General features: G+C 34.9%; 1 protein-coding gene across 2 annotated transcripts in view; it reads left to right on the forward strand.

The window, feature by feature from the left end:
- Nucleotides 1–18,628, forward strand: part of RAP1A (RAP1A, member of RAS oncogene family) — a 101,214-nt gene that overhangs the window by 62,463 nt on the left and 20,123 nt on the right. The window contains exons 3-7 of one of the 2 annotated variants that reach the window (XM_070941571.1): nt 4,358–4,441; nt 7,683–7,762; nt 9,750–9,818; nt 11,478–11,534; nt 14,054–14,194. In XM_070941571.1, coding sequence (XP_070797672.1) covers nt 11,505–11,534; nt 14,054–14,194 — 171 coding nt within the window. In that variant the 5' untranslated portion in view covers nt 4,358–4,441; nt 7,683–7,762; nt 9,750–9,818; nt 11,478–11,504. The remainder of the gene's footprint in view (nt 1–4,357; nt 4,442–7,682; nt 7,763–9,749; nt 9,819–11,477; nt 11,535–14,053; nt 14,195–18,628) is intronic. The other variant, XM_070941570.1, reaches the window with a different exon arrangement.

Consider the following 18,628-nt stretch of genomic DNA (forward strand, 5'->3'; position numbering starts at 1 on the left):
ATGAAGAAGAAAGCCAATCTTAGAGAATTTAAGAAGTCTTCCAAAATAAGTGAGTTGATGCTGTGAAATTCTTCTGGCAGGCTCCTGGCAGTTCTGCTAAAATGTTGTTGGGATGGGGGAGAGCTTGATCATTTTGCACCTGCTCTTCTAATTATGTTTGTCATGTCTGCCAAAAGCGTTATAGCAATTACCTAATTAAGCTTCCCAATGTGGCTGTGAGGAAATGAGACCAGGTGGAATTATTCCACTGATAGGGAAACCTGAATCAAGAACTGCAAGTCAGTGATAAAAAGGTGTCTCTCAAATCAAAGGAAAGTTTAGATGTTTTGGGGAAGAGTTTATGTAGTATCATATGAAGAAAAAATACCTTGGTAGTTTGTTGTGTTTAATACTCCTATTCCTTCTTAAATAAAAGGGATTGTAAAATACCACTTTTATTTTTAAGTTGTTATACCCACTCCAGTAGACTCTGGGCAGCTTACAAAATCTAAATAAGCAGTTAAAATAGTTACAAGCACAAAATGGTTAAATAGTTTATGTGTAAAAAGCATGCCTCCCAACTGCTGATTTTATAGTTGATCTCCTTTAATAGCTTGGCGGGCAAGGCACAATATTGAATGTCCAACTCAAATCCATGCTGACATTTAAAATATTTTAACAAGACCCATATTTTAAGGCAGAGTTGTGATAAGAGACTTCTGTACTGTCCTGTATAACCACCAGCTGTTAAAATTCTCCCTGTTTCAAAAACAATTTTTTGTCCAATGTGGAGTTCATGGAGGATGGCTGGCTAATGAAAAGCACAATTTGTTTGAATTCTGTATTTGATTTTTTTAAGTGTTTGTCACTTCTTATTTCCATAAATAGGTTTTGTTGCATAGATCAGAGTAATAAAACTTAGATTTAAACTCTATTCATGGATTTTTTTCAGGCTTGCAAAGCAATAAAAATCATACCTAATAGCTGAACACTTTTCAATTTGCTTTGGTATTGTCTTTTTTTTAAAACTCAAGATCAGATTCCTTTAATAATTGCATGACACACTTTCACCCAAGTTATTTTGCTGGCTAGGAATGGGCCTCCCAATGTCCTGGTACACCACAATGTCACATTAGACAGACAGCTATTCAGAAGATTCTTTTGCAAACCATTCTTTCAAGAAGAACCAATGTAGTCATTGTTCAGAACTTCACTGCTCTTCCCATAGCTGCCAGCCAGCAAAATAATAGGCAGAACAGTTGACTTGATGCCTGCACAAGCAAAGAATTGTTATCTTCTTTATGACCCACTAACTAAATGACACACATATAAAAACCAGTGAAACATTTGAAGAATTGTATTTTCTGGCCAATTCCATCTATATGCCTCTATGTGCAACTCAAAGAATCTGCTACCATAAATTAGTTTTGACCAGTTACATAATGGTATTAAATTTGCCTCACTTTTCCCATGTGTGGAGATCTAGTCCGTAACCCATTCCTGTGGCATTTCTCAAGGTTATATTCTCTCTCCACTCCTATTTAACATCAACATGAAACTGCTGGTGAAGTCCTTTGTCAGGCCTCAACAATACATTAATGACACCTAGCTCTGTCTTAAGCTGATCAAGTGATTATATCCATGTTCTTAGTATCTGGAGGCTGTGGTAATCTGGGATGAACAGGCTTCAGCTCAACTCAAGTAAAACCAAATGTCTATCTTGATTCTTCCAGTGCTGATGATTGTCATCAGTTGTTGCAATCCAGGTACAGAGAATGACACTCATTCATTTTTGTAGTCATTCTATCTTGTTGGCCTCCAAGGCTTTGCAGTTCCTTTGAAAGATGTGCTTTGCATTGCACTTATGAAGCACTTCCTTCATAATCCAATTCATTAAAACAGCTGCCTTTATTCAGGTTTTGATAGCTGTTTTGCAAGTTGTTCTTACAGAGGGCATAGGGAATGTCCTGAAGAACAAGAAAAGGAGCTGCTACTAAGGCAAAGATCAGACAAGTGGGACTTGAGTTCTTTCCAAGAAACTAGTTTGAGACTCTCAGACACATTCGTTCCTAATTCAAACAAAGATAAAGTGCAAGATTTTGTCACTGTAGCTGATCTAATAAGCTATAGGCATTGCTTTCTTAGTTTGGTCAACTTCAGAGGACTTACAGTTCCTCACTGATTCCACATATACGTGCATGTACAGCAACTTTACTTTGTGTTTGCACCCAGCAATATGCTGTGGCTGATGAGAATCCATGCATAGCCAGCCAGGAGAAGCCAATGAAGTAGCTACATGGATGTAAGAAAAGACAGAACTGCTTTCATCTTTCAAAGTGTGGTATTCAGGTGTTCTCCCCTCTGTCGGAAAGCATTTTACAGGATTTGCACAGTCCTACTGGACACTGTGGGAATAGAATGCTAGACTGCATAGGTCTATAGGTTGATCAGGAGTTTATTTTACCCAGTGTTCTTAGCAAAGTTAGATTATGGTGTCTCTGATGAGGTTTTTGCTGTTTCTGAATCCTTACTTGGAAGGGCTGAAGAGATAATTAGTAAATGATGTCATGACTTGGCTGGAAATCAGTTGAGGCAGTGAAGGCTGGCTTATAATATAAACACTTTTAAAATGTTTATCATAGGTTTTGCCATTTTCCATATTTGTCAAGTAGTCTTGAAGAGAATGAAAGGTTTTCTGGTACAGCATAGTAACTAGAGAGATTTCCATAAAAAGGCACAGAGAATGCTTTGAGGAACAGAAGATTTCTGAGTTGGCAGTAGCAAGTGAGGCCTGACCTTGTACAGAGGGGAAAAAAATGTCTAAATCACTCCCTGTTGGGAATATGAAAGCAATCCTAGTTGCTTGCAGCTCTCCACTATAATTTTATTGCTCAATGGCACATACTTCTGTGCAACTGAAGGTGGAAACATAAATTATATAAGTGAATATTAATGCATTTTTAAGTAAAATGTTAATGCCTTGGAATTCACATGTAGCTGTTTTACTCATTTCTACAAAATTTTAATGTGTCAGAGCTGTATTCATATTATTTGACTTCAAATAACAGAGAATATAATATATCTGTATCAATGCAGATTAGGGAAAAACATATATAATTTGTTTTTATCATAGTTATATATTGCTTTTTTAATCTGAAGTCTGTTCAAATCTATAAGGAGCTCCACCTTGCTGCGTGTACCTGTGATTTTTTTTTAACCCAACAGTCTTTCAGTGTTCTTACTCACATAGAAACTATTGCCCAGGTAGATTTTAAAAATGTTAACACTGTACAGATGGGTACCTGTTAACCTAGCAACATCATCAGTGATGTGAAGTTCATGGAGAATGGGATATATTATATCCTGATGCCCCTTTCATTGCTCGCATATTGCTTTATACATGCCTTAAGATACTGATTAGACCTACTATCACCAGACCTTTTACTTGTTGTTTCCACCTTCCTCAGTTTTTTTCACTTCCTTTTTTTTTTAAACAGTCTATTTCTTCATCAATATCACCCTATCCACATTTTAGGGCCTGGACGCAAAGCGATAGTTGAAAGTTGGACTCAGTAGTGATGGTAGGGTGGGTTTATTTTGTTTTGTTCATTTTATTTCCATTACTTTGACTGTCTCTTATTTAACTGTAATAAAACAGCTGCATGTTCACAATCTGTCAAGTGCTATAAGGCTGGAAAGCTCAGGAAAGAAGAACCACTTGAATTTTTAAAAAGAACTTTATTGCTGGTAGAGTATTTTAACAGTATCTTGAAAGCCTATCAAAGTGACTCTCCCACTCAACTTATACCCAGCATTATTAAGGCAGAGTTGCTTTGCATCTCTGTCATATTTATTCCATTATAAGTTTAAGGAATATTTTTTAAACTGATTTCAGCTATCTTGTTTAACTGTTTAGTTCCATACTCCTAGAGTCTGGCAGGCATTCCATCATTTAAATGTAACTGGTTGGACACCTAGATTCTCCTGTTTTTTTAATACTAGTGTACCATTGTCACTACATGAAAACCAATGGTTTGGAATAAAGATTCAAATAATTTAATTTGCAATAAAACTATTCAAAATAAATAGAAATGTTGAATATATAATGAGTTTTTTCAGTTTTTCAGTCTATACAGTCTTACATAAATGAACTCGTTTTTAAATATATGTTTTTATTTTATTGAAAACAAAATATGTTGCTATGCTTTTCAACAACATATATCAAAAGAAAAAAACAGAAAAAAGCAATTAGAGTCCAACAAGGAGTTGAAATAAATTAGCATTCAATGGCTAATCAACTTTGTAAAGTAAAAGTTCTTTTAGTGTGTATCAGCATAGCAAAATTTTGTTTTATTAATTACTAATTTCTCTTTTACAGCTTCTCAGTATTTGAATAGACCACATCATGCGTGAGTACAAGCTAGTGGTCCTTGGCTCAGGTGGTGTAGGCAAGTCTGCTTTGGTAAGTTTAATGTTCAGTAAAAAGCAAAGTTTCTCACTTCTTCAAGAGTTTGATTTTTCAAAAAAGTGTATTTGAAATCTTCCAAGTTTGACCCTTAATGCAATAATTAATAGTCAAGATGTTTGAATTTAAAATATTCACAAAAGAGATATTTCTTTAAGTAGTTGCTTCTATAATATTCATAGGGCAAAATTCTGAATTAAACTAAACAAGAAAACTTAGAATATTAACATCAAGGTTATCTGATTTCCATTTTCATGGGAGCTTCTGTATCCTCTATAATGCCTGGGAATTGAAATTTGCTTAGTAAACACATTGCCTTCATAACGTTTGTTCTAATAACTTATTTCTAAATTATTATGTATACTCAGCAGCAGCATTTTATGTGTGTGTGTGTATGCTCCCTCCCATATTGGGGTAGACCATCATATATAAAAAACATATATTGTAATGTGTGTAACCTCAATAGATTTAACATCTTTAAACATATATGAAGTTGATACATTTTTTTCTTGATAAATGAACCTTGGACCAAACTTTGTAGTATATTTTAATTAAAATTTGGAAGGCGTACCAGCAGCCAAATTCAATAAAACAAGTGATCACAACAAATCTAGAGAAACAGTTTGTCACCCTTAATTTAGGCCAATGGCATCTGCGTGCATTTTGAATGATGAAACGGGTGTTTTTCACAAAATGCTAAGCTTGGAAATAAGGACAATACAGTAAGTTATAACTGGAAAGTCACAGGGAGGCTTGGGATCTGAGCACTTAATTGCATCTCTTAGATTACCTTTGATTTTTAATGTAATGCAAGGTAGATAATTAAGTGCCAATCTCCAGCAATGTAAAGGGTTTAAGAGCATTTTGAAAAGTTTACTGTACAATATAGTTAAAAACCCATATTGTACTTTTAGTTAACTGAAACTGAATTGATGGAGCTGAATATTGTTAGAAGCTTAAAATACCACCGTTTAGATGCTGATAAACATTGGTGCTTACTTTAAATTCTAAGCCTTAAATTACTATGCCTCCATGTTTACTTTACTGCTCTTTTAAGTATCATATATGTAGCCTTGAATAAAAAAAAATAACATGTTTGGTGTTGGCCTACTAAAGGGTGTGAATTAGATAGTGTAGGCTTTTGTAACGTTCTGTGACTAATGATTTGTAATGCTGAAATAGATATAGAGACTAAAAACTGCACTGGTAAACTAAGGAATCTCTTTTTAGCGGTTGTCCTCATTATCTTTGAAAGTAATAAAATTAGAAAGAACTGACTCCCAAACAACCTTTTCCCTAAAAGATTGTGATCACAAAGCAAGTAAATTTAAATGGATGTGTTATATATACGGTAGATAGATACATTTAAAATCTAGTCAATTTGAATCATGATGGAAATCATTAATTTAAGAAGACTGAGTTTAATTATATAGATCATATTTATTCACTAGTCTGGAAGTTTCTAAAATTGTTTCTAGTACTAATATGGATTCTTGATTGTGTGTGTTTGTGTTTTCAGTACTTTTATACTTTGAAAAAAGATGTATATGAAAAATGCCTTTTAAAGATTATTTTTATTAGAAATAACAATCACTGAGCACAAGTTCTCTTTTAAAAATACAGGGAATCTATGTGCAATACATTTTTTATACTAAAATCTTACACTTTGGCTAGACAGATTTTTTTAGTTTCTCCTTGGCATTCTTTTTGATGGTTCTTTTTATCTTAGCACTCAAAAAAAGTCCCTCCTTGATTGATCTGTTTTTATTATATTTTATTTAGTGGTGACAAAGTCAGTCAATATTAATATTGTTCTAGCTGGCCTTGCTGGATGACCCTGGGAAAAGAAGCTCTATTTTCACTATTAGGGAATAGCATTGACTTATTTAATTCTGATAAGATGATAGAAAGGAACTATCATTAGCCCACAACTTTATTGGGCACTCTACTGAAAGTTATACTTGCTTGGTCTGAATACTTCCAGATGTGTACATTTCAAAAGTAGAATTTTCCAACTCACATAGTCATTGTTAAGAAATCTGAGAGTTGAAGGTTGTTTTCTGGAGGATATTCTGATTGAAGAAGGCTGTTGAAAATAAAAATAATATAGTCTATTTTTGTGATGTACTTGGCTTACTCTATGTAGTTTTGTTCAATATTCAGTGTAGTCCCACATTTTGGATTAAAAAAGTGGAATTTAGTATTCTGGCCTCACAAATGGTAATACTTATCTGGTTTTATGTTATAATAAATCCACTTGACATGTTGTAAAGTTGTAAATTCAGTTCAGGTTTCTTACATGTTTAAGCAGACTCATCAGGCAAATAGTATTTAAAGAGATAGCAAAAGAGAATCCAGAAATAAACTGAACCAGAATTTTTTTCTGCCAGTTACCTTACTGACCTGTGATTGTTCCCTATCTACTCCACTCAGACACACCCACACTTAGAGGACTACTTCCTCTCATATGTTACATTTTGGATCTTGAGATTGTCCTTGAGGAGTTATTTTTTAGTTGTTAAGTGAAATAAGGTAATAAAAAGAAGAACTACTACACTCCTATTTTGATTGCATCTTCTTTGAGAGGAGGATACTTACTGTATGTATTCATCCAATAATTATGGCAAGCAGGATGAATAGGCAGGATTGAAATGGTGAACATGATATATCTTGATTTCACCAAAACATTTAATAATGTACATCATAGGATTCTGATTAGTAAATTAGTTGAATCAGGATTGGATATCCACAATTAAGTGGATACATAAAATAGTCAGTATCCACCTGTGCAATTTAAGAGTTGCGTAACCTGAAAATAAACTGCAGAAGAAGATCGCAACTTGATAGTAAAGTTCATATTGATTTCTTACTACTTCAGATTCCTACATATGAATATATGAAGGCATGTATTGCTGAAATAAACAGGTTATTCCTATTGCTACTCTTAATCTTTGTTTCCTCCTCAAGTTTTAGATTACAATTTCCTCTAGGAAGGGATTAGTTTTCCTATATTCTACATAGCACTAAATATGCTAATGGTGATAAATAATAATAAGCAGTTGCTTACAAAAAATTATTCTACCATTGGCTAAATTTAAGCCACAGTACCATAAGTCTTTGCCTTTCCTATTGTGCAATTATGCCTTTGATAAAAATATAAAAATCTGATATAATTAATAAAATGAATGTTCTAAATAATTAAAATCACTGATGTATACTCTTCTTTTGCTATTTGAAGGAAAGCTATTACAACATACGTATTTACAGAGTAGCTGCACTCCTGTATTTAGAACACTGGCTCTTTTGCAAATGGCTTAGGCAAGTGAGAATTTTCTATAATTCTGTGTTTCTTTGGCAATAAATAACTATGTTCAAATCATTTACCTTATGTCCACACTGTACTTCAATTCAATTATGTGGGTCATCTTCCCCATTGAAGATTTTTTTAATAGGATGAGTTACATAAAAAGAACTGAAACTGGTATTTCATTTTGATTATATATTGGGAGACCTTTTTATAGGAGAAAGTGTAGGTTGAGCTAGACTGGCAGTATGTCCGTAGTCAACCTTCCCTAAACACAATTGCAAAAAAGCACCTATGAGCATGAAAGGTATAACATTGGTTTCTTGCTTGTTAAGAATTTTCTGAAGCATTCATCAGTTTCTTGAATACAATGATGTTTTCTGCAGATAATTAGACTTTCAAATCTGAAACCACTTATTAGGAGCAATAGCACTTGTATCCCTTGTTCTCAAGAGAAATTTTACAGCTAAACAAAATGGGATTGTTATTTAAGGATGTAGTAGTGGCTAGAAAAGCTTATTTTTCAGTCACTGCAGAAAAAGCTCATTATATATAAAGGGGAAACACCCAAATCCGATGCTTTTGAATTATTTTCATTTAATTCTGGAAAGCAAAGGGTTTCATTTTTAGAGTTAATGCTTGTTAAAAAGTGAGAAAGGCCTATTTTGAAAGCTTGCTGGTTGGCCTCTAATGAATGTGTAAAGTGGTAGTGGTGGTGTTTATAGTATAGCTCATAGAAAGTAATAAAGTTGCTGAAAAATAGGAAAACTCTAACAAAAGGTAGCTTGAGTCCATTGGAATATAATTCCAAATTTCTCATTGTTTAGATTTTTATTTATGGATCAGGAACACATATTGCTTAAGTAATGAACTCTAATTTCAATTACTTGGTTTATGCATAACTATCAGAATCTAGCTTCATATAGTATCTTCTTTGACTAAAAGAATGAAAGAACAACAAGATACCATAAATTTTAGTATATTGAACCACTTGCCCTACTTTTCATGCCCACTTATCTCTGAGCTATGATTGTCAACATAGTGCCTTGATTCTGATGCCTCACATCTTTAATATATTATCTAATGTGTGTGTGTGTGTATGTATATCTATATAAATAAATATAAATTGTGTGTATACATACATACATACATACATACATACATACATACATACATACAATGAATTCCTATGTCTCAGGCCTGGCTTCATTCAGACTATATGCTTTGCTATATATGCTATGTAACAAATTACCTGGTTAATAAATAAGAGCATCCATAATGGAGGAAGGTCAAGGTAAAAGGGAGAGAGAATACATGGGCACTTAGTTAGAATGACAGTACATCCATATTGAACCATATTTCTCTGTCAGCATATATTTTATTCCTATGAGGTACATTCAGAATATGTTTCTTTATTAGTAGAACTATTTCTGTGTGTGTGTGAGAAAGTGGGGGGGGGGATATTGCACTTATATACAAATTTGGAAATGCTTGTTAAATTAATCCATGAGCAAGTCACAAGATAACCTTGGACATTGGATATCAACTGCTATCATTCCCAATCAATCCACGAAGGCTTTTGAATTAAGAGAAAATAGTCTAATTGATCAGTATTGGAATAGTTTAGGAACCAGTATACGAAGAGTGTAACATATGCTAAAGGAATTCAAGCTGGTTGCCATAATTTCTTATTTGAAAACAGACTAGTTAAACTTTATAACTGGACTAGTGTCATACATGCTTGGAAAAATAAACCCATTCATATGTTTCATTGAACTCATGAAAGGTTGAAACTCATTTTTCAGTAAAGAACCTGTTCTAAATCACATAGGTAAATGTATATTATAAATATATATATATTTATTCCTCTAGACCTTGGAGCATGGGAATGAGACTCAAATAACCAAATTCAAAACTGTACTATTACTTGAATAGTCTGTTGTAGATTTTTGGCTTTAGGCAACTAACCAAGGATATGTTTCCCCTTTCCTTCTCTTCCAGACTGTGCAGTTTGTTCAGGGAATTTTTGTTGAAAAATATGACCCCACAATAGAAGACTCCTACAGAAAGGTAAAATACCAGTTTTTCAAAAGATATGTTAAATCGTACCCTTTATTTCAATCAATGAACAGATATACATTTTATGCCTTATCTGAGATTAAATTAATTTACAATGATCAATAGTTTCCCTGCAATACAGATTCTGATTGTAGATCATTGGTTCTTTATACTGTACTGTACTTGTATTAGACTACGCTATGCTATACGCTATACACTATACACTATAAACTATACAGATACTTATACTTAGATTTCTTTTTTTCTGTAAAATGATAAAGATATGATCTGAACTGGAATCATGACCCTCAGGGAAAAAAAACCTTGATTCTTCTCCATTTCATTTCACTGCAAACAAAAATGGATATTTGTTCCAAAGGTGGTGTTGAAGCAAATTATACTCATAAGATAAATTGTTTTAGCAGTGATTTGTTGCTAGACAGTGGGGAATGGTCTTTGAAAAAAGGGCTCAATCTAGTTTTACAGTACTGTGTGAATTGGTTTTTCCTACTTATGTAATTTCTCAAACAATCAGCCATCTCTCCAAAGCCAGGAGAGTTCATTATTAGAAGCCTGTTGCAGCCCCATATGTTAATACCAACAATTACATGGAATGAAATTACAGTTAATGCAGGCTTCTTCTACAATATCAGATAAAAGATGTAAATCAGAATTTGTTAAAGCTATTTACTTGCAGCATATTAATACATCGTGTTTATGTGAAATGAAGATGAAATTTAAGTTGGCTCCACCATAAAAGTATAGAGGTTTTTTTTTAAAAAAAAATCTCTATGCTTACAGTATTAGTATATTCTCAGCTAATAAAAAACTTTTCAATTTAAAGTTGAATTATTTGGGGAAAACATTTTTTTTCAGTATGTGAATTTTCTACTTATTGCAAAAGTAACACAAGCTAACTAATTACACGAAAGATTTTTTAAACAAAGTATGCGATTTATATTCTCCAATGATCATTATTGCAGTAATTTGTTATTACAAGCCACAACATTTATAAAATCCACAATGTAGATAAAGTCCTTTATAATTTCATTTCAGATATTTTTACTCATAATTATAATACATGTCAACACTGTCTAATAAAAACTTCCAAAAATGAGTACTATTGTCCATTTGGATAAGTATTCTAGTATGCCAAAGCTTGGCATATAAATAGTCAAAGACATGCTTTAATATGTTTAATTTCAAATTGGCAACCTATGGTAGAGCTAGAAAAAAAAAATCCCCTTCTTTGTTTTACAAACATTAGGTATTACTGAATGAAATTGTCTGAGTAAGTTCCTGCCAAACCTATAGACATTTGGCAAAGATTGGGTTCATCCAGTGCATTAAACCATAATATGGCTTTTTTGGTTTCATCTTCATATAATCGTCCCTTTTGTAGTTGGGTAGCTATGGATAATAGTGTACTATGCAATACCTTGTATTCAGTATAACATAGATAAGCAAACTGTTTTAGAGTGATATGCAAAGTACACTACTGAAAATTTTTCTGTTATTCTACAAATTTGAGAATTTGTAGAATAACAAATTATACTGATTAATCTGTGTATTTGTAAACACTTGTGATCATGAAGTGTCTCACCATAGTTGTGTGCTAAAGCACTGAATTTTTAATGATTCGGTTGTGTGTCTTGTTCCTTTGCTTTTCAGCAAGTGGAAGTAGATTGCCAACAATGTATGCTTGAAATCCTCGATACAGCAGGGACAGTAAGTACAAATCTATAATACATTTTGAAATACTTCCATTTGAAGATGGAAGCAAGAACTTGAGATCCAGTGGTTAGGAGAAGGGATCTATCTTCCTTGGTCTAATTTTGCTCATAATATATTCAAGAGTAGCACACGTCATACAGTTACATATTTAAGATTGCTTTTATGAGAAATAAATTGGAATTTCATGATCTTGGGTTCCAAGTACAGAATTCCAATAATATTTTTTAAAATATTTACACAATTTTGGAATAATTTAGCTTTGCTTAACTATGACTTAACTTTTGTCACTTATTGGACTCTTACCAGACCAACCTGTTATGGTCATTAGCTAGGGTTAATGTCAATTGCAAAGCGCGTAAATATGGAGTTAAATCTCCATATTCCTGCATTTTAATATTACTTTGCTCTTTACAGCAGAAGTTAATAGATTAACTCCTAGATTAACAATAAACACATGTTTATTGGACCCATGTCCCTCCTGGTTGGTGCTGGCTTCTCGGGACGTTACACGAGGCTGGCTCCAGAGGATTATTAATGCTTCATTGAGTGAGGGTGACTTTCCCGCCGCCTTGAAAGAGGCGGTGGTGAGGCCTCTCCTCAAGAAGCCTTCCCTGGACCCGGCAGTATTAGCGAATTTTCGTCCGGTCTCCAACCTTCGCTTTGTGACGAAGGTTGTTGAGAGTGTGGTGGCGCGACAGCTTCCCCAGTACCTGGATGAAACGGTTTATCTAGATCCGTTCCAGTCGGGCTTCAGGCCTGGGTACAGCACAGAAACGGCATTGGTCGCATTGGTTGATGATCTCTGGAGGGCTCGGGACAGGGGTTGTTCCTCTGTCCTGGTCCTATTAGACCTCTCAGCGGCTTTTGATACCATCGACCATGGTATCATGCTGCACCGGTTGGAAGAGTTGGGAGTGGGGGGCACTGTGTTGCGGTGGTTCTCCTCCTTTCTCTCCAACCGGTCGGAGTTTCTGTTGGCAGGGGGGCAGAGGTCGACCCCGAGGCGCCTGGTATGTGGGATGCCACAGGGGTCGGTCCTCTCGCCCCTTCTGTTCAACATTTATGTGAAGTCACTAGGTGAGATCATCCATGATTTCGGGGTGAAGTACCATCAGTATGCTGATGATACTCATCTGTACATCTCCACCCCGGACCACCCCAATGATGCCCTGGAAGTGATGTCCCAGTGTCTGGAGGCTGTGCGGATCTGGATGGGGAGAAACAGACTCAGGCTCAACCCATCCAAGACTGAGTGGCTGTGGTTTCCGGCGTCCCGATATAGTCAGTTGGTGCTATCACTGACTGTTGGGGGCAAGTCATTGGCCCCCACGGAGAGGGCTCGCAACTTGGGTGTCCTCCTGGATTCACGGCTGTCTTTAGAAGAGCATTTGACGGCTGTGGCCAGGAGGACTTTCTATCAGGTCCGCCTGATTCACCAGTTGTGTCCCTTTCTGGATTGGGACTCCTTACACACAGTCACTCATGTCCTCGTCACCTCCCGCCTGGACTACTGTAATGCTCTCTACATGGGGCTCCCCTTGAGGAGTACCCGGAGGCTCCAACTGGTCCAGAATGCGGCCGTGCAGGGGGTTATGGGAGCGACATGGCGTTCCCATGTAACACCTCTCCTGCGCAAGCTGCACTGGCTCCCGGTGGTCTTCCGGGTGCGCTTCAAGGTCTTGGTTACCATCTTTAGAGCGCTCCATGGCTTAGGACCTGGGTACTTACGAGACCGCCTTCTGCCACCAGTAGCCTCTCACCGGCCGGTACGCTCCCATAGAGAGGGGCTCCTCAAGGTGCCGTCGGCCAAACATTGTCGACTGGTGGCCCCCAGGGGGAGAGTCTTCTGTGTGGGGGCACCTGCCATCTGGAACGAGTTCCCCCCGGAGATACGGAGGATCCCGGACTTACGCACTTTCCGCCGTGCCCTCAAGACCTTTTTATTTCAACAGGCTGGCCTGGCGTAACCTCCTTTTTAATTGTTAATTTTAATTTTAAATTTGTTTTAAACAATAGAGGTGTTTTAAATTGTTTGGGCCAAATTATTTAATGTGCTTTTATATTGTTTTTAAATTTTGTATTATGTGTGTTTTATCTTTTGGCTGTTCACCACCCTGAGACCTTAGGGAGTAGGGTGGTATATAAGTTCAAAATAAAGTAAAGTAAAAATAAAGTAAAGATTTGATCTGAAGTCATGTATTCCCATAACATATGGTCTGACTACAGTTTTCTAGAGCTAGCTGGTTGTTTCAGCTCTGCTGGGTAAGTGTATATAAGAGAGAAGAAAGAAGAGTCTAGTTGGAATATTACACAATTGTCTTTCACTGAAAAAATAGAGGCACACTCATGTACTGTATGTAAAATATAAGATAACTCCTAAATTAACACTGGAGAACATCATTGTTTGGGATACTTTTTTTTCATTTCTAACAATGACACTTTTGTCTCTGGTTTAACATGAGCTAACTCTATTGAATAGTTAATTTTTAAATATATGTATATATTGATTACAGGAGCAATTTACCGCAATGAGGGATCTGTATATGAAGAATGGTCAAGGATTTGCACTAGTTTATTCTATTACAGCACAGTCCACGTTCAATGACTTACAGGACCTGAGGGAACAGATCTTAAGGGTCAAGGACACTGAAGATGTAAGTAAAAAGGGTTTTTGTCTTGTGAACTGCAGCATTTTTAAACAAGGCAGCATCTGTTTTTGTGCAGTGTCTATGTGACTGAAAAACTGTTCTAAATATTTTGTATGATGCAATAACATTCTCAGTTGATTGAATATTTCATTTATTTATGTAGATATTACTGGAGAATTAGTCACCAATGTTCAGCATCTTGAATGGACACTGAACTCTGGAAAAATTCAAATCATGTAATGACGGGTCATTGCATATCTTTTGCTATAGACAAATTAACAGTTAAACTAGATGCTCCATCCTGGCCTCCCAAAGCATCAGCTTCCACTGAACTATGTTTCTAGTGTTCTCAAAGATTTATTTAATTCCATTACTTTTTTTTTTACCTAGAGATGCATTTGTCACTCTTAATAAGAAATGTTGTTTCTAATTACCCTTTCAACTATTTCATGGCTTTTTAAAAACTGAATGACTCGAATACAAGATCAAAAATACTTAATAAATTCCAGATTAGGAACACAATTTATAGCTTCTAGTTCGGAAAAAAAGAATGGAGTAGTGATTTATGTAAATAAAAGATTATCATCTAAAATTATAGAAGCAGATGATTCCGGGAGGTTTATAGCAATTGAACTTTATACAGAAAGTGGTCCAATTTTGGTGATTGGAATCTATGCTCCTAATCAACAACAAGAAGATTTTTATAAAACATTGTATTCTAAAATATTGCAATAGGACTATAGATCTATCTTAATTATGGGAGATTGGAATGGAGTAATTGATCCCAAAATAGATAAAAAGAGTTTGGCAAAGTCAAGGAATAGACTGCCACAGATTTTTTTTGATATGAAAGAAGATTTGGAATTAAAAGATATTTGGAGAATACATAAACCAAAAGACTTGGACTTTACCTTTTTTTCAGACAGACACAGATCCTTCTCTAGGATTGATTTTATTTTATTTTATTATCATCTGACTTACTTGCAAAAACAAACAAAACAAAGATTTTTCCAAGGACTCTAACTGACCATAGCCCGGTATGGATAGAAATTGAAATGGGAAAGACTGAGAGAAGAACATGGAGAGTAAATGAAAATCTGTTTAGATACGAAAAAAATGTAAATGAACTTAAAAAGCAAATGAAAGAATTTTTTGAAATGAATTTGAATAAGGGTACCCCTAATGAAATCGTGTGGGATGCGAGTAAGGCATATATAAAGGGGGTACTTATTCATATGAATTCTAAACATAGATTAAACTGACAAAAGAGAAGATGGAAATGGAAGCAGAGATAAAGAAAGAGCAGCTACTTATAAAGAATCCAACAGATGAAAGAACACGAGGAGCTATTAAACTTTTGAAAGATCAATTTCATATGCTTATGGTGGAGCAAACAGCAACTAATTTACAATTTGTGAAACATAATACATTTTGTAACGCTAATAAATCGGGCAGATGGCTGGCCTACACATTGAGGAAGCGTCAGAGTACACGGGTTATTGGCAGTATTGACATTGGAGGGAAGGAAATTTTTCAACAAAAACTGATTAAAGAAGCTTTTTTAGATTATTATACTAAATTATATGCTAAAAACGAAATAAAGACTGGATTTATAGATAAATACTTAGAAGAAAAAAGAGTTATAAAAATTTCTAGTGATCAAAAGGAAAGAATGAGTCACTTAATTACAGCTGAGGAGATTATTGTCGCAATTAAACAATTGAAAACAGCCAAAGCGCCAGGGACAGATGGCTTAACTGCGGTGTACTATAAAACTTTACAAGCAGAAATGATTGAACATCTTAAAGACTTATTTTGTAGTATACAACAAGGGGGTAAAATACCTCCTTCATGGAAATCAGCCTATATCTCATTGATACCGAAAGAGCAAGTAGGTCTTAAAAAACCTGAGAATTATAGACCAATATCTCTTCTGAACAATGATTATAAAATTTTTGCAAAAGTATTAGCCAACAGATTAATGCCAGTTATTCAGGAGGTGATTCATCATGACCAAGCAAGAATTATAGAAGGCAGATACATGAAAGATAATGTAAGGCAAATAATAAATTTATTGGACTATCTTGAGAAGAATAAACAGATATCTGCAGTGCTGGTGTTTTTGGATGCGGAGAAGGCCTTTGATAGAGTGGATTGGAACTTTCTATTAAAGACTTTGAGAAAAATGGACTTTGGGGATCAGTTTATACAGGCGGTTTCAGCAATCTATCAACAGCAAACAGCACAAATTATTATTAATGGAAGTCTGACTACAAATTTTAGTATTGAAAAAGGAACAAGACAAGGTTGTCCGCTATCCCCATTGTTATTTATTTTAACATTAGAAGTCTTGTTGAATACAATACGGGACTCAAACTTATTACATGGCATAGCTATCAGGCATGAGGATTACAGGACCAGAGCATTTGCAGATGATCTGGTTGTTACCCTAACACAGCCGATGGAATCAATAATCCAGATGAAAGACATTATAAACAAATATGGTATGATATCAGGATTTAGGTTGAACCAGAAAAAGACTAAGATGATTGTTAAAAATATGACACAAGATCGGAAGCAGGAACTTGAAAGCAAGGCAGGTTTTGAAATAGTATCAAAGGTTAAATATTTAGGAGTTCAAGTTGCAGATTTAAATTCAAAATTATTTCAAAATAATTATGAGGTGTTGTGGCGAGAGGTACAAAAGGATATGGAGACCTGGAAAAAACTGCAGCTGTCGCTACTTGGAAGAATAGCAGCAGTTAAGATGAACATTTTGCCTAGATTTCTTTTTTTGTTTCAAATGATTCCGGTGCTTAAAAGTGATAAGCAATTGAGAGAATGGCAAAATGGATTGAATAAGTTTGTTTGGAATGAGAAAAAGCCGAGAGTCAAACTGAAAATAATGCAAGATGCTCCAGAAAGGGGAAGCCTTAAACTTCCAAATCTACAATTGTATTATGAAGCAGCAGCTCTGACGCAAGCAAGTGACTGGTTTGGAAGGATAAAGACTGGAATATTGAATATAGAAAGTCATGATCTTGAATTTGGTTGGCATGCATATTTATTTTATGAGAACAAAGTGGATAAAGTATTCAAAAGCCACATACTTAGGAATTCTTTGATGAGAGTTTGGAAGAAGCACCGATTTAAATGGGATTACAAAATACCGTTATGGCTGGATCTTGGTCATATTATGTGGAATACAAATATAATGTCACTCAGGGGGTTTTTATACAAAGAAGCTCTTTTTATGGATGAGGGCAGATTGCAATTAAAGACATTAGAAATGCTGTTGGAAGAAGGGATCAACTTAACTTGGTTACAGTATAATCAACTTCAACTGAGATGGAAAGAAGATAAAAAAACTGGTATAATGATGCATGAAGAAGAATTGGTTAGACATATAAAAGAGAAAGGTCCAATGCATATTAAGAGGGTTTATAATGTTTTGCTAGAAAGGGACTCGGAAAATGAATTGGTTAAAGATTGTATGATAAAGTGGGCACAAAATTTTGCAGAACCAGTGATGTTGGAAACATGGGAAAAAATATGGGTCCAGAATGTTAAATTCACATAGTCGCAGAATTTGATGGAAAATTTTTAAAAAATGTTTTATAGGTGGCACTTAGATCCTAAGAAGTTATTGTGTATGTATCCTAATGTTCAACCAAAGTGCTGGAGATGTGATTGCTTAGATGCCACACATTACCATATGTGGTGGACTTGTAAGAAAGTGAAGGCTTTTTGGATAAAAATTTGGTGGGTTATGCAAAATGTTTTGAAGAAAAAACTTCAGTTTTCTCCACAATTGTTTTTATTGGGTATAGTTAAGGGTTTTACATTGGGCGAAACAAAGTTGATATTGTATATGGTGACAGCAGCGAGATTACTGATAGGTCAATATTGGAAAAATGAAGCTATGCCCATTATTGAAGAATGGACTTTGAAGATGGCTAGTTTTGCGGAGATGGCGAAGATTTCAGCATATTTAAAAGACCGAACTCAAGAGACTTATGTATGGGAGTGGAAAAAGTGGATAGATTATGTGCAGAATAAATATCAAATTAAGAAATATCAGATAGCTTTTAGCTGAATGAATGTATTATGTAGGGACAAATTAATAGAGCTTTATGAAGGTATAAATAGTATATAGGGGGTGGAGGGGTTTAAGTTTTATAAAATGTATTTTTCGATTAGGATTTTATATTGTGTAAGTCCAGGGGGGGAAAAGGGGAGGGCTAGGGAGGGAGGGTATGGGGGGTTTGGGGGGGGAGGAAACTGGGGAGAAAATGTATTTGTAAAACTTTTTAAATAAAAAAAAATAAAAAATAAAAACTGAATGACATTTTTGGTAAATTAAAAATAAAAAGTACTACCAAACTTAATTGCAAAACAATTTAAAATGTTGCACATACAGTAAATAATCCTTCAATAACT

This window comes from Pituophis catenifer, unplaced genomic scaffold (assembly GCF_029215685.1).
Source record: "Pituophis catenifer annectens isolate HBS135680 unplaced genomic scaffold, rPitCat1.0.hap2 SCAF_3, whole genome shotgun sequence".
NCBI lineage: Eukaryota > Metazoa > Chordata > Lepidosauria > Squamata > Colubridae > Pituophis > Pituophis catenifer.